The sequence below is a fragment of the Vidua macroura genome, chromosome Z (genome assembly GCF_024509145.1).
Source record: "Vidua macroura isolate BioBank_ID:100142 chromosome Z, ASM2450914v1, whole genome shotgun sequence".
NCBI lineage: Eukaryota > Metazoa > Chordata > Aves > Passeriformes > Viduidae > Vidua > Vidua macroura.
Genome location: NC_071611.1, coordinates 39,549,088 through 39,565,632, shown reverse-complemented (window position 1 = coordinate 39,565,632; position 16,545 = coordinate 39,549,088). Strand labels below are relative to the sequence as shown.

The window sequence follows — 16,545 nt, the reverse complement described above, 5'->3', positions numbered from 1 at the left end:
ATAAGTTCTGATCCATTTACATATTGGGGTTAATTGTCCCATTACAGCTTCAGGTTATGAAGTCCCATCATTCCTCTCACCAAGAAAGATTGCTCTCTTCAATTTGCTGTTGATTATACTTTTTGGGCCTGAAGCTGCAACAGTATCCTTGGTTCTCAGGCTGGAAAAGGATTGTTTTGTCTAACTAAACTGTGAAGAGAACTTGCTAACACTTTATATGAAGTTCAGATTCAAGTATTAATGCAGTACAGAATCTGGATAATATGAAAGCTAAAACTTAAGGCATCAAGAGACATGGAGCACCTCTGCTGTGAGGAAAGGCTGAGACCGTGGTGTTTAGCCTGGAGAAGAGAAAGGCTCCTAGGAAACCTTAGAGCTGCTTTTCAGTATCTAAAGGGGCCACACAAGAAAACCAGAGAGGGAATTTTTCCATGAGTATGTCGTGATAGGACAAGTGACAACAGCTTGAACTGAAGGAGGGTAGGTTTAGATTTAAGATTAGGAAGAAATTCTTTATTGTGATGGTGGTGAGGCACTGGCATGGGTTGACCAGAGAAGTTGTGGATGCCCCATCCCTGGCAGTGTTCAAGGCCACATTGGATGGGGCATTGAGCAACCTGGTCTAGTGGAATGTGTCCCTGCCCATGGCAGGGAGTTGGAACAAGATGATCTTCAAGGTCTCTTCTAATCCAAACCATGCCATGGTTGTATTAATTAATGCAGGACAAATTGCCTTAGGATGTGGTTGCTTTAGCTTTTATGCTAATGTTAAAAAGAAAAAAAAATGAGGCAAAGGAGAGATTTTATTTACTGATTTATTGTTTATTTATTTATTTACTTTTTTATTTACTGACTTAAGTTATTCTGAAACTATAACATTTTTAGGGACAGTTCTCTTAACCATGAGGATTTCCTATGGCTTCAATATAAGTTGTTATGAAGACAGGAAATAGCAGATTGACAGAGAGGGAAGCTGTACCTTCCTTCTTCTCTGAAGCAGCACATGAATCTTTTCGCAAAGATGTTAAGCACTCTGTCTACATAAAACATATTTTTTAATTTTCTTTGTCTTTCTCTAATTGCTTTTTTTTCCTTTTCCTTATTGAATTATGCAGAGTAAATGTCCAGCCGACAGCACTGACAATTCTGGGAAAACAGCTTTACATTATGCAGGTAACTTCCATGAAAGTTTGTATTATTTTGTTGTGCTTGATATTCCTAGCTTATCAGCCTACAATTTCTTTTTGTACCCCACTGTAATTCTGCAATATAGCAAGTGGAAGTGTGGGACACAAATTTTGAAATTGTGGTTTAATGGACTTTCACAATTGTCTTGGTTTTTTTAAATTTAATTTTATTTTCTTTTAGCTGCATGTGGGTGTCTTCAGGCAGTTCAACTTCTGTGTGAGCACAAATGTCCCATTAACATCAAAGATTTGGTACGTACCTCCTCTCCTCTGTGTACTACAGATACTTCAGAGCTTTTATCACCCTCATTCCATGCCTTACCACGCTCCATCTCACGTGCAGTAGTTCAAAGCAATGCTGTGCTCACACCTTCAGGGTTTCTCTGCTGGAGGAAGTTCCTTTTGCAGCTTGCAATTGCAGAGGTGTGGAAGCACTTCATAATCTGATACTGTAGTGGCAGGATTTGCTGATTGTTGAGACTTGGCACAGGTAGCTAGAATCAATTCTTACACATTCAAAACATAATTAAAAGTGTTTCCATTGTCACCAGGAGGCTTTGGAAAAGGCCCAGTATGTGGCCAAGGGCTGCAAAATGCTCACAAAGCCCAATCAGAGTATGATATGCCTGAGGGGAACAAATATACCTCACATGTGCCAAAGGCTCAGAGACTACTGTGAAAAGTCTACAATCAGCCAGGTCTGGTTTTGGGAATGATATAATTGCCTGATGGAAAACCTAATGACAAAAGGAAAAGATCTGTAAAGCACAGGTCAAAAGACACTCAAAACTAGATAAAGACACTCAAACTTGTGTGGTTTCGGCTTTTGTCTATATCTGGTCTTTCTAGCAAAAGCAAATATGTCACAAACATAGACATCTGATCTAAGATTTCAGCAGGTGCATTTTAAAGGCATAAAAAATTTATTCAGTCTTAAGGCTTTAGGAGTATCTTAAAAATATCCTGAGTTACATCATGGCTGGGTATAGGAAAAAGAGAGACCAGCCTCAGAGGTGCATGACAAAATGATAAGCAGTAGTCAGAATTTGGGTAGTGGACTAATTGGGAAATTCCAGTTAGCTACTAGTAAAAAAATAACCACACCTTTAAGGGGGGGTCAAACACTGGAACTGGTACCTAGAGCTGTGTCTTTACCTTTGGAGGTGTTTAAAACATGACTGGACAAGTCTCTGAGATATGTGCTGAAACTTGAAGCTGGCCTAGCTTTGGATGAGAAAAAAGTGGGAGAAACCCCAGATACTTCTAAAGGTGTCTTCCAACTGTGTTATTCTATGACTTTATGAAATGTTGTATTTTTGTCTAGTACTTGGTTAAAATTACCATTTTTGTTGTGGAGCTACAGAAAGATATTTTGTCGTTTCAAAATAATTGTGTTTTAGCATTGAGCAAATAGCAAAGGGAGTACAAAAGCAAGTTCCTACTCCCTGTGTTTTGCATCATCCCCAACAGACAAGGAAGGAATTATAACACACTCAGCTATGTTCATGGTACACAGGAAAAATGTACTAATAGCACCTCATTTTTGCTGTGTGAAGGTAAAATGTGTAGCTCACTTTAAATCTCAGTGTGGTTTTGTAAGTGGATGGAATACTGTTCATAGTTTCTTTATATGCATTTCTAGGATGGGAGCATACCTCTGCTGCTTGCAGTACAAAATGGTCATACAGAAGTCTGCAAATACCTTCTGGATCATGGAGCAGACATCAACACGAGGGATAGAAATGGAAGGTACAGCAGGTTAAAATATTGATTCTTCACCAAAGCTGACTATCAAATGAAGATTTCTTCTCAAATCCTTCCCAAAATAGTTGATATTAGGTGAAATAATGCTTTCTGTACTAGACAGCATATCCTGATTGCTGAGAAGGCTTACAGAATTCTGACTGAAGTAAAAGATGAAGCAGAAATTATGTGGCTATAAAACCAATCTGCCTGTAAGATTTCCCTTGGGCTACCGGAACATTTAAATGATTCCTGTACGAATATGATTGATAGCACTTACCCACTCATCACTTTCTAAGTATCCCAGTTTAAAATGCTGCTGTCTTCTTGGAATGAGTTAATACCTCCAACTTAAATCCTTAAAACTGCTACTTGTGAGCAAAATCTGTGGAGGGTTGCTTTTTCTGCCATAATGCAGACACAGCAGCAAGAAAAAAAATACAGTAAATCTCTATAGTGGAGATGCTGCTTTTCTAGAAGGTGCCAATTAGAGTTTTTTCTGCATTAAGAGATAGTGATGTATCAGATAACTTCTTAAAAAGCAACATCCTTGTAGTGAAAAATGCACTAGTTCTGATGATACTGACAAAGATCAAGAGTCTTAGAATATTGTGGACTGTTTTATAAACAGCTGGTTTAACTGTGGAGATAAAGTGGGATACTGACAAGAATTGGCACTTACACTTCATAGCAATTTTGATTATTCTGTGTGACACAATGCTGATTCTGTTCTCTGGTGGCACCTGTGAATATAAGACTGGGCCCTAACTTGTTTATCAGTCCAAAGTTCATTAGGGCGCTCTTTGTTTCCAGTTGTCTGAAGAAAACCCCTTTGTTTTCTGTCAGTTTTCATGGCCTCATAGGTGCTTTGAACTTGAGGTGCTGCTCACTCTGGGGCCTCTGCCTTCCCCTCACTCTCCTAGTGTTTAGTCAGCAGACAGGGTTAAGACTTTCTGCTTTAATTGGATGAAGAAGTTTCTGTCTCAAATAGGACAGAATTTTTGCATTTTTTTAAAGACAGTGCTGTATGTAGAAGCAACAAAACATTGTAACATAGAATGTGCTGGTTTACTTCTTACTTTAATTGTGGTGAGGGAAGTGACTACTACTGCATCTCATATTCACAGAAGTAGTTAAGATTTTAACAGAAGAAACCTCATTGGGAGAAGAGAGGGATAACCTTCGAAAATAGCATCTCCAGATTCCTATGGAGAAACCTCATTGGGAGAAGAGAGGGATAACCTTCAAAAATAGCATCTCCAGATTCCTATCATGTCCAGACTAAGCGAATTATTTTGGTAATCTAAAACCATCCCTGTGACTCTGGAGGTGTTATCCAAGTTATAACTCACCACTACTTTTAGCACAGCACTGCAACAGCATCACTTTTCCAAGTGACTCACCCATTAGAGGGAGTATGTTTAATTCATTAGTGAAACTGTTGTCTTAATACTTAGCAAGTATTATCACTGTAGTAACTTTTCAGCATTGTATCTGCACCGAGAAATGTGTTTGGCAGTAAACTTGTCCAATTTATTAGACATGCATTCATACAGAGAAAGGAGAACTGTGCCTGAGCAGGAAGGCAGTATTAGAGTATGCTTGAAAGGTGAGATTTTCTTTGTAATTATTCTGTATGCCTCTTATGACCCCTTCAAATAACTGAGAAAAACAGATACAACTTGTTAGTAAAAGATTCCTTCTGTATGCTATGCTTACTCTAGGAGCCATCTCTGTGCAACTGCCCTTTGTTGGAAAGGGAATTGTTTGTGCTCTCATGGACTCCTTTTTTTCTTTTTTTTAGGGTGACAGTAGCACAGGGTTTGAGGTCAAACTCATCTCTTGGACTCACTGAAGATCTTTTAGATTTAATTGTCTTTCTGATTAAAATTTGTTTGTCTGTTTTGTCTCGAACACAACACATGGAGGAGAGCAGGAATGAAATAAAGGTTTTCATGTTGTACCACCACTGTAATCAGAGTGTAGCAGTGAGGTTTGTTTGTCTGACTTTATCCTGCAGCCATTTCTATCTATGGCTCTCCTCTCAGCCTCAGGAAGCTGTATTTAGAAATGTTTGTAGACCTGTATTTGCAGCTGGGGTGTATGAGGAAGAGGACGAAGAGCTAGCAAGTGTTTTTTTTGTAAGGAGAAAAAGAAGTCACATTTATGTACCAATAAACATGCTGGTGGAATCTTGGACCTTATTGCACAATAACAGTCACATTTTTTTTCTTGACACTTTGGGTTTTTTTTCTTTTCTTTTTTTTTTTTTTTTCTTTCTTTTTTTTTTTTTCTTTTGTTCAGAACTGCTTTGATGATGGCTTGTGAAGCTAGTAGCCTTAACATGGTGGAAGCTTTCCTCAGGAGAGGTGCAGATGTCAGTTTAGTAGATGTCTTTGGACAGAATGCCCTGCATTATGCCAAGCTCTCTGAGAATACAGGGATCCAGAATCTCCTGTCGTCAAAGATATCACAGGACGTGGGTATGTGAGAGAGGCTGACCTGCAGTTTGTCACTTTTTGATTTAGCACTGAACAAATTTTCTTAAAACTGTAGCCTGAAATGTTGCAAAAGCCATTTTCAAGATAATCTGGCTGAGACTTCCCAAAAACTCTTTGCCATAGATGGTAATATTAGCATGGGATAAAACCCTGAGCAGGCCAAAAAGAGGTGTTTTGGAGAAAGACAAGTTGATATAGCAGCATTGTGAAATTTTGCATACAATTTGGAATGGATTCTCTTTTATACATAGAACCCCTCAGTAGAGGTGTTGGAGAAGGAATTGAAGCAGGCAGAGCATTTTATGGTCAAACTACAATGGATTTCTAAAGCAGGAAGCTTAATGCATAAGAATGGTGCAAGACCAGAATAAAAATTGTCATGATTCTTCAGAATTTTTTTCAAAATGAAACCAGACAGTAGCAGAGAAAATGTGATTGAAATGGAATTTGCAAATTGTATTTTTTAGGTTTCAGACAGGAATTCAAAAACCAAACCATTTATCTATAGTATGGGAAACAGAGCAGAGAGGTGGGTTAAGAATGGAAAGTAACTCTTCCTTTAATAACTTCTCTTTATTCCACTTCTTTTCTGCTCCACAGAGGCAAAGTCTCCAACAAAAGCAAAGCAGGTATTTGTCCTTTTGGTTTTGAAAATACCCTGACTTTCTAGACTTGTAACATAACAAAAAACAGTAATAGAAGCACTAGTAAGTGTTATTCTGAGATGGGTTGCCATGACTACTATGTAATGTAAAAGGTTTTTCTTGCTTAGGTATGAGATGTGTTTCAGGAAGAACACTACTTTTAGACTTGGCTTCTCTGTGTAACAGCAGCCAGCACCCTTGGTGAGGGGAGGAAAGGAGGGCGAGTGTGTATGTGCATGTGTGCTGGGATGATTCCTGCTTTCCTCATGTGTAGCGCAGAAGCTTGGCTCTTTAAAATGTAGAAAAGAGGATCCAGAGAAATTCTCTCTATCTAAAACATAAAATTAAAGGTTATCCCTGGTTTTGCTGGAGACCCCTTCCTGTGAGAATCATGGCAGATTTAGGTGATTAAATTAGTTTCTTACATTTTTTATTTAGTGTCTTATCTTGGAGTGCAAGTAGACCTTGTAGACGTGCTGGTGGCTGGGAAGTAGACAAGGGTGCAATGCATTGGTCATTCCTTCTCTGAGTGCAGAGGTGGGTTTTTTGGGGGGGTTCAGGCAGAAGCTAGTGGAGAGGAAAGATGGTAGCTGTGAAGAATGGCATGACTGGGCTGTGTATGAATGAAGTGTTTTAAGGTCACTGGTGCTAAACCTATTATCAGCTTCTGCTTTTTTACTAAATCTTGTTTGTTTTCACTGAAGCATGGTTTACAAGGGAGCAGATTCTTATTGTCAGGCATGTTTAATATCTTTGTGCTAGTAGAGATGTGGTCTTTACCCAGGGGAAAAAAGGCACTGCATGAGCTGCTAAAGTTGATAATAATGTGGGATTTATTTTTTACTTTTTTTTATAAAACAACTTGCTCAGACTTTACTAACCAAACTAACAAACCTACCTTTTCTGGCTGGTGAAACTTTCAGCATGATCAAGGCTCTAAATTAAGTTCAGAAAGAAGTGGAACTCCAAAAAAACGCAAAGCCCCACCTCCTCCTATCAGTCCTATTCAGGTAAAGAAAAGACCGATTTTGAGATGCTTTTAGGGGATATAAAGCATTTTGAACATTATTAGAGTTATGTGGGCAGGATTTTCTCTGTCACCTTATATTTATATGCCTGTCTTACCATGAGTGCTTTTCCTGAAATTAGGATGACACCACGAGAACACATGTTGCTTAGATTAACTAAGCAAAATTGCTTAAAATACAGCATGGTCAAAGATACAACTGTACAAATTTTACTGTACAATTGTTTCTTCCAACTAAAGTTGAAGTTGTCCTTTTTGCTGATTTCAATAAGTAAATAATAAGTTCTTTATATTTTAGTTATACATATATATGGATATATATTATTATGGGCATATATGCCTATCAAAATAAAATACTTAACTGCATTTTGGTACTATATAAGTCTATTTAATAGTTAGGTTTAATCTTAAACCAGAATGTAACCTGTGTAACAGCTACACTCCTTATGTAATACTGATTCAGAAGGGCACTAAATAATTCAGTCTGTTCTCTGAAAGTAATCTAGAATTGTGACTTATATTAGTGCAGGTGAAAGTATTCTTTAATGCATGTATATGCATATATATATATATATGTGTATATGCGTGTGTGTATAGATATATATACATATATATATACACATATATATATAGGGACATGTTAGGCAGGTATGTATGTGCATGCATGTATACATACCTATTTATATAAATTTTTTTACAGGTTAATGATTTGTCCTCTCCACACTCATCAACTTCAACTCCCATGACTGGAAAAGGGCAGGCTTTCTTTGCTGATCAAGTGTGCAAGGTATCAGTGTTCCATTCTTATGAGCTTAGGGAAGGAAAGTACAGGATTTGTTTTGCTTGATGTTCTATTTTGATGACTACAGAATCTCCTGTGACTTAATTAGCTGAATTTTAGGAACAAAAATGAATCCAAATCTATTTCAATGCAATTCATAAAACGAATGTAAAGTTTACTTTAATGTGTGACAAATATGTACATATAAATAGTCATAGGTTAGTTAGTGTTTAGAAGTATGGTTATGGAAGTATTCATGTTCCAAGAGTTCAATTTCTAGTATCAGCAAAGTGCATGGAATTGGGCAGTGCAAAAAGAGACCATTTTACCAAAAGATGTCAGTGAAAGGGTTGAGTATGTTCTGTATGATCTTTATCTTGTGTTGCTGAAGATTTTTTTAAACACATGTCAGTATGTTGCTATTACTTATCACAGGGTTTGCAGTCTTCCAAACTATTTACAAGATAGTTGCCTGTGTTTTGTTAGTATTTAATGGGAATTGGGCAGTGGAACTTGAATGGCTTTAACACATTCTGAAATACTGGACACATGCTACAATTAAACAAGACCTCAGAAATAAAAGACATCCATGTGGCCAGGCTTTATCCAGCAGAAACTATACTGTCTATAGTTCTTTTTGCTGAACTGTCCAGCTTTATATCTGCTTTCTGTGAAAATGTTTTCTTTTGATGTCTTAACAGGAAGAATTCAGCTCTTTGCACAGGGATAATAAAGACAGACTGAGTGACAGCACAACAGGTATACAATTAATCCTCATCTCCTTAGGTGTTTTAAGTGGCATGAAATGCTGAAAACCTCTATCCCTTTCTACTTAGTACATGAAACACACTTAAGTATTGAGAGTGACATTTTGTAACTCCACAAGCAGCTCCCCACCAAAACATTCTGCTTCTATTTTGTTAACCGAACACATTCTTGGAGAGTTTGTAGGAATAGTTTGCTTGCTTACTGCATTTAGTGGTCATGGGAATAAGCTGTTTAAATGTTGGAATAACTATCTAAATAGCATTTCAGCTTTTTGAAACCTTTTGAATCTTTTTTTTTTTTTCCTCTGAAGGTGCTGATAGTTTATTGGATGTGAGTTCTGAAGCTGACCAACAAGATCTACTTCTGTTGATGCAAGCAAAAATTGCCTCTCTGACATTGCACAATAAGGAGCTTCAGGACAAATTACAGGTGACATATTTTGGTGCTGTTCTGATGGTCTCTTAATCTGCTAGGCAGAACAAAGAGCTACTTACTGTTTTAAAGAGTTGTACTGTGAAGATCTTTTAATGAGCTTGTGGGTAAGATCATGCAAACACTCTGCCCCAAAGGATTAAATCAGTGTTTTGATCTTCTCACTTTTCCCATAAACTACTGAATAACTTTATTTATCATGATAACTACTTTCTAAAATATGTTGTTAACAGTAGTGCTAGAAGAATTTTAATTTGCATAGCTTTGATTATTAGCTTATGGAGCTCAGCCCAGACTTTCAGAGGAGCTTGGCACTTACTGCCTTCTCTCACTGTAGATGACTAAATGGGAACAGCTGAGTTTTGAACTTTTCTAGAACTTTCTTCCATGGCTCTTTCATCATCTCTCTCTATAGGATGTGGCAATACTTCCTTGCTTACTCTATTCTAAAAAAAATTAGAATCATGTATTTGGTTTTATTGTGCAATTGTTGGTGAGTTTTTTTTTGGACAGGAAAGAACACCTAAAGAAGGGGATTCAACTGTAGACTCATATTCATCCCAAACACAGTTTGAACAAACAGCAGAGAGACAAAATGAGTTCTTGTTGCAGGAGCTGAAGCCTACATTAAATGCCACTCAAATTCAAGAAAAGTTTACAAGCCCCAGAGAAGTAAAAATGAAGTACCTCCAGGAAGACTTAAAGGATGTGCAGAGAAAATTAGAGAATTCTGAAGCAAAAAGAAAGCATGTGGAAACCCAAGTCCAGCCTAGAGTCCCAGAAACAGATCATTTAAATAGCCCAGACATTTCAGAAAATTGTTCTGATCTTAATTTGAAATTCAAAGAAACTCAAAACAGACATGAGGAAGCTGTGAAAGAGATTTTGAATGTACAAAGGCAAAAGAAGCCAATTCTTGTTTCCTCTCAAAGTGAAGAAACCGGTTCTGATCTGAGTATGTTGAAGGTTACATATGAAGAAGTTGAAGCACTTAAGCAAGAATTGAAGAAAGCATTGGAGGAAAGCGAAAGACAAAAAGAAAAAGTGAGAGAGCTACAGAAAAAGTTTGAAGACAGAGAGCAGAAGGTGGCAGGCAAGTTGTCTGTGGAAGAGTGTGAGGAAATGAAGAATTCATATTGTTCAGTTATTGATAACATTAATCAAGAGAAAGCATTGCTGATTGAGAGGTACAAGGAAGGGCAGGAGGAAATTAAAAGGCTACAGGACAAGCTGACAAATCAGATGCAGTTGGAATCTAGTGCTGAAGCTGGAGAAAGGAAGGATGTGATGCACAGAACGATAGATGAGCTCAACAGGCAACTTAGTGAATTGTCTCAGTTGTACAAGGAAGCACAAACAGAGCTTGAAGACTATAGGAAGAAAAAAACTCTAGATGATATAGCTTCAGACTACATTCCTAGAGATGAACATGAGAAACTGATGGAGCTAACAAATTCTTTGAAATACAAAGCAGAAAATGAGTTATCAGAAATGAAGTCCCAGTACACAAAAGTATTAGATGAATCAGAAGAACTCAAGCAACTGTTAGACATTCAGAAGCAAAACTCTTTGCCAATTACTGAACACCGTCAGGTAATCAACGCACTCAGAAATACCATAAAGGAGATGGAGGAAGAAATAAATGAGCTCAAACGATTGCTTAGCAACAAGGAAAGCAAATTAAGAAACTTAGAAAAGGCATTACTGGAAGAAAAAGCTGCAATTAATGAAGCCATGGTACCCAAGGCCACATATGAAAAGCTCCAGTCCTCACTAGAGGGTGAAGTTAGTGCTTTGTCATCCAAACTGAAGGATGTAATCCGAGAGAAGGAAAATATATCCTTAGATGCCATGAAACTGAGAAATGAAATTTTGCACTTGAAAGAAGCGAAAGAAGGTATACATACTCTGCTTGAAGCAAAGGAACGGGAGGTGACTGATCTTCAGCACAAGTACCACCAAGTTCAAGAAGCTCTTACTGAAATGAAAAACTCATCAAAACTAGAAGAAGATAAAGACAAAAAGGTCAGTGACTCAGTACAGTGGAGGGGTAATGTGAGTTCAGAGTGCAAAGTGTGTTTACTAGTGCACCAGTTCCCTAACAGGCAATGTTGGTTCAAGTATCTTATGAGTGCGTTTCCCCCTCTGAAAATACAGATATCAAAGGCAAAGGAGTTCTCTCTATGTTTGGCTTTGCAGTTGTTTTCCCTCCCCTGTGGAGGTATACATGATCTTTCAATTCACCTCTTTTAAGTTATGCTTAGGTTGGGTTCGCACTATTCAGGCAGCTGAAGTCAAAGAAGTGAGATTTACAGCAGGAAGGTATTCCAGAGGAGACAAGTAAACAAAATATTAGGAAGGAGCAAAAATTCACTGTTAGGATATTACTACATCATCTCAACTATATCATGATTTGACTAATTTTCCTCTGCAGCTACCATATCTGTCACTACAAATTCCTTTATAAAAAGCTACGCATTTTGGTAGCTGTGAATAGCTGGCCTGTGTTTCGTTCAGCAGAAAAATTTATAAAGGTGGTAAATGCAGCCCATCTTGTTAAATATTGCTGATGTTCAGAACAAGGAGTGCAGTTTGAATAGACTGGACTAGGATGGGGAATAGAGGAGCATTGTAACCCTTACATGGCATCTCTGCTTGTCCATAGAGTTTATTTACAATTTGGTTTCCCCCACTTCTTAGATTTGAGTCACAAATAACTCAAAGATAAGACACACAGGAATACAGTATGCATAGCATCTTTTAATGAAAAGATGTTTTGCCTCCCTAGATCAATGAAATGTCCAAGGAAATAAGCAAATTAAAAGAAGCATTGAACAGCCTTTCTCAGCTCTCTTACTCAACCAGCGCCCCCAAAAGACAAAGCCAGCAGCTGGAGGTGTTACAGCAACAAGTGAAGCAGTTGCAAAACCAACTGACTGTAAGTGTGACAATTTGTAAACATAACATTAGTCCCAGTTCTCCAAAGAAACATGTACTGTTCCTCACTCTGCCTTATTTAAAAGAGAGTACAGACAGTGCGTACATGGAAAAGAATCTTCATCCAAAAAATCTGTAATTTCTATTTCTCTGAAACTTGTAGGAATTTGCAAGTCATGAATAGCATTTTAGAAAGAGCATAACTAAAGAAAGCTGGTTTTCCACATATTTTTCTCAGACCAGTTGAGAAACAGATGTGTTGTAGTAAAATGGAGCTACCAAACCTGCTGCTCAGACCTTAATTTGTGGAAAAGTATGATCAGTGTGCAGAGGATTTTCAAGAACATTCATCAGCTGATGTTGTTTTGGGGTTTTAAGCATTTTGGGAGAAAGTATGAGGTTTAAAGTCAAGCAAATGCATCTTTTTATGGGGAGCATAGTTTATTCTCTGAAAATCTGAATGCCTTACATATCTTCTTTTAAATTTTGTTGTTTTTGCATGAAAGGTCCAGTCTTCTAAGCTGGGTTGAGTCATAATTGATATTTCCTAGAGCTTGCCTGCTCAGAGGAGAACATTATCCACTGTTGAGGATGAAGAGAAGGTATTGTCTGCTGGAGGCCTTTGTTGAGGGCTCTGGAGTGCCTCTGAAAGGAGAATTCCCAGACTGACATGCTAAGTGGTGTCTGCTTCTTACCTTTCCCAGCAGAAAAAAAGAGGGCTCAGTATGCCAGAAAAATTCCCTTGCAGGCGACAGAAATAATAGGCAGAGCATCCTGTCAGTGTGAAGGTCCAGACTTTCTTATTCCATGTCTCAAAGGACCCTTAATCTCCCACTAATTAGGATCAGCAAAGTAGTGTAAAGTGCAAAGGTGTACAGCACATTGGGAAAGCAGGTAGCTTTTAAAACAGGACAGAAACAGTCTTTCCTTCTTGTAGGTTAGCTATCCTAACAACTTCATGTGTCTTTGGAAAGATGGCTTCTGAGTTGTGGCAGTCTATGATCATTGAAAAGGACTGGGTGACTTTCATTCAGTCAGGGTCCCACAGGGTAAGGCCTTCGTAAGCACCTCCTTTCACCTGGGAAGGCATCAGCTCTAACAGAGGGGTTAATGCCTTTTTCAGGCTCACCTAAAAACAGAGGCCAGACAGAAGTAAGAGAATAAAAGCAGATATATTTAATATAAAAGCAGATATATTTAATGAAGGGCCTTCAGGTTCATTAAGGGCAGACAAAGCCTCCCCAAAGGGACTATAACAGCCATGAGTTTTTTACAGACAATTGTAAGTTTGGTCTGTTTACATACTAGGGATTAATACTCCAATTACAGCTTCAGATAATGAAGTCATATACCCCCAGTTTGCCTCTCCCCCCCCAGTTCATTTTTGTTTGTATTTTTCAGGGCCTGAAGCAGTAGGGTGTCCTTGAGCTGCAGGCCTACAGAGGAATTGTTCTGTTTGAATAAAACAGGAGAAGAGTAGCTGACAGGCTATGGAGTTTTAGAGCTATACCCTAAAGCAGTTCATGATTTGAAATATATAAAAGCTAAAATCCTAAGGCATCAGGGTCACTGCCTTCAGGGAGGAGCTGAGTTGTAGTTGAGAGTTGATTTATCAGAGTACTGTTGTCTTTCTGCAATTCTGGTTGCTGATAAGCTTGGAAATAGAGTCTGTGCTCATTCCACACCTTAGCAGCTCAGCACTTCTTAAAACTGATGATATCACAGCTCTTTTACTGGGGTAGGTAGAACTACAGCATTTTCCTGGACATGCTTCCAAGCAAATTTAGAGTTCCTGGTGACACAACACTGTCTGAACTGGTTTTCAATGCATTACATAAGACTTTGGTTTGAATTTTCCTCAGTAAGAATCTGCTTGGGGAGTTCTGAGTTCAATAGTTCTGAATGCTCTGTGCCTTTCTGCTTTTCTTTGTTTTCTAGGAAACAAAGAAACAACACCAGGAAATTGTCTCAGTTTACAGGATGCACCTTCTCTATGCTGTGCAGGTATGATTGCATGTTGTCAGTCACTCAGTGTTAGTATTTTAACTGAAGATGTTTCTTCTGCAGATCTAGTAAGAATTTTGCATGTTTTCACTAGGACATCCCTCCCATAAGGTATGACAGTTCAAAAACAAATTTAACACTGCTTCCATTTGGGAAATTGATCTAATTACTATACCTGAAAAATAGTTTGTATATGTTCTTAAATATTAGAGTTGCATTGATTTAATCATCTTTTTTTCTCTCTCCCTTTGTCTAGGGTCAGATGGATGAAGATGTCCAGAAAGTGCTTAAACAAATTTTATCAATGTGTAAAAGCCAATCGCAGAAAAAGTAAACAAAAAAGCCAAGGAAAACTCCCTATTTTTATTAATCCTGTTATGGTTCTTTTATCTAGATTTGCCTTAACATAAGATTTCAAATTGGCAATTTGCTGCTTTTGTGTTACTGTGCTGTTTGTGAGGGGGATATATTTGTCTGTCTGTACCACTTCCATGTACATTTCCATGTGCAGTAGCTAAACACATGCCTGCTTTTCATACCCAAAATGCAAGTATGTTCTTCAGATTTTTTACATAGGCCACTCCATGTCATGTTTACCCTGTTAGTAGTTTTCCAGCTTTCTCCAATAGCAGCAGGTTAACCTGGAGGAAAGCACTTGTGTTGCGTGGGTAAAGATTAAATTCTCTGTGAGGTGTTCTGTACTGATTATAAGCTGCATCTCATTACTGGGTGTGTTTGATGCTGCAGCACTCAGATTGCTAACATTTTGCCATATGCAGTCTTTGGCAGAGCAGAAGTGAACCTTACAGCAGCGAGCAGGAGTAGATATTTATGCTGAGCCAGAATGTGGAACAGCTACACTTCCTGGTGTAATGTTATTTAAGATTAACACACTAAAACGTAGCTGCCCCAATTCACCCAATGCACTGAGTACACAAAACCCATACCATACTTCTTAGTTTCCTTAACTACCTGGTAGTGGAATTAAACTATTTCAAAAGGTAAAAGCATTAGTTTATTGAAGTTACGTACAAACAGAACTGTCTCTATAAATAGCCCTTCATGATAGGTTTAGCTGTCTATGCAAGCGTCGGCCATGAAGCTCAGGAACAAAACCAGGTCATATACTTTTAGACAAGGGATTCTAGTGAACACAGGATGTTTACAGTGAATGTCAATGCCTCATACTTCCTAACCTCACTTTTTAAAGATCTTCTCTGCGGTGTATTTTTACTGGCCCTCTAATGAATTTTTTTGTAGCGAAACCATTTTTTCTACATAATATTTACACTAAGCTTATTAACAAATATTTTTAGGTAATTGTGTCTTAGAGAGTTTCTTTTTATACCCCCAAGTACTCAGTAATAGTGAAGCATAGTGAAGTGTTTTCAGTTTGTAAGAAATTTGTATGGAATAATAGGCCTGTCTGTCAGTGTGGTCCAGAGCAGTTAAGTGTAAAATTCAGCCTGCTGTTCCAAAAAAATTTAGAAATTATAGGTAGACAACAGCAGGAGGTGTAAGAAAAAATCTGTATGTTGTTTCTAGAAGCTACGGGCATCAATAAAACCTTTATCAGCACTTCTACATTTAAAGTCAAATAAAAATGCCTGATGTGGAATAGAATGAAACTATGGAAAAATGTTCTAAGCACACACTGCACTTGAGGGTACAACCATTTTAACAAGCTTGCATTTTCAATATTGTATTGTGTTTTTTTTATTCTATGGGGATATGTCTCTATTAATAGAGAAATCTTTCAGAGCTATATAATCTATGAAGTTTATATAGAGTCATAATATGACAGGAGTCAGCAGTGCCTCAGGCTGACTGAACTCATAGTGCACTTAGATAATTCCTAACTCTGGCAAAGCTAAATGGATTTTAAAAACAAAAAGAAAAACACCACCTTCGCATCAGTTAGACCTTGGTGTTACTTTTCTTGAGTGGTTTAACTAATGCCGTCTAAATTTGAACAGTATTTTATAGTTAGACAGCTTTGAAAATGCTCCAAAGAAATGTGAAAAAAATTTTGCTGCATCACTTCAAAAAGAACAAAATTTTAAGCATGCTAATGCTGCAAATATAAAACTTGATGAACCATTTTGTAGGTTGCCTGATGGATTTAGTCTTCTACTTTGGTTTGGTTTGTATATTTATTAAAATTATCTTTGTGGAATATTGGAAATTATATACTACAGCGTAACAAGTTTCTTTATATGTAATTTACAAGAAATTTCCTCATGCAGCAAATAAACCATTTCCAATTTTTTTTCATTTTTGTCTTCATTTTCTTTCTGTATTGAGGGAGATCTCACTACACTGTTCTAACATAGTACAGATGTGTTTTATATCTCCTGTTTAAATGGATGACACAATAAATAGGTTTTCCTCCCTGAAATTGCATCTTCATTATGAACTGTCTTGATCTGTTGTGTGAAATAAATCCAGTCCAAACCCCACGCAGTGAGTTTTGCAGATGATGCCATCTATCTCATTGATAGGTTTGTAGGCATTTCTCACA

At 37.6% G+C, this 16,545-nt stretch overlaps 1 protein-coding gene across 5 annotated transcripts in view; it reads left to right on the top strand.

Moving 5' to 3' along the window:
* Positions 1-16,298, top strand: part of RAI14 (retinoic acid induced 14) — an 83,375-nt gene extending 67,077 nt beyond the window's left edge. For 2 of the 5 annotated variants that reach the window (XM_054003820.1, XM_054003821.1), the window contains exons 6-18: positions 1,116-1,173; positions 1,369-1,439; positions 2,830-2,936; positions 5,235-5,413; positions 6,032-6,060; positions 6,999-7,085; positions 7,803-7,889; positions 8,585-8,642; positions 8,962-9,080; positions 9,597-11,108; positions 11,872-12,021; positions 13,959-14,024; positions 14,281-16,298. In XM_054003820.1, coding sequence (XP_053859795.1) covers positions 1,116-1,173; positions 1,369-1,439; positions 2,830-2,936; positions 5,235-5,413; positions 6,032-6,060; positions 6,999-7,085; positions 7,803-7,889; positions 8,585-8,642; positions 8,962-9,080; positions 9,597-11,108; positions 11,872-12,021; positions 13,959-14,024; positions 14,281-14,358 — 2,601 coding nt within the window. In that variant the 3' untranslated portion in view covers positions 14,359-16,298. The remainder of the gene's footprint in view (positions 1-1,115; positions 1,174-1,368; positions 1,440-2,829; positions 2,937-5,234; positions 5,414-6,031; positions 6,061-6,998; positions 7,086-7,802; positions 7,890-8,584; positions 8,643-8,961; positions 9,081-9,596; positions 11,109-11,871; positions 12,022-13,958; positions 14,025-14,280) is intronic. The other 3 variants (XM_054003823.1, XM_054003822.1, XM_054003824.1) reach the window with 3 other exon arrangements.
* Positions 16,299-16,545: the final 247 nt, after the last annotated feature.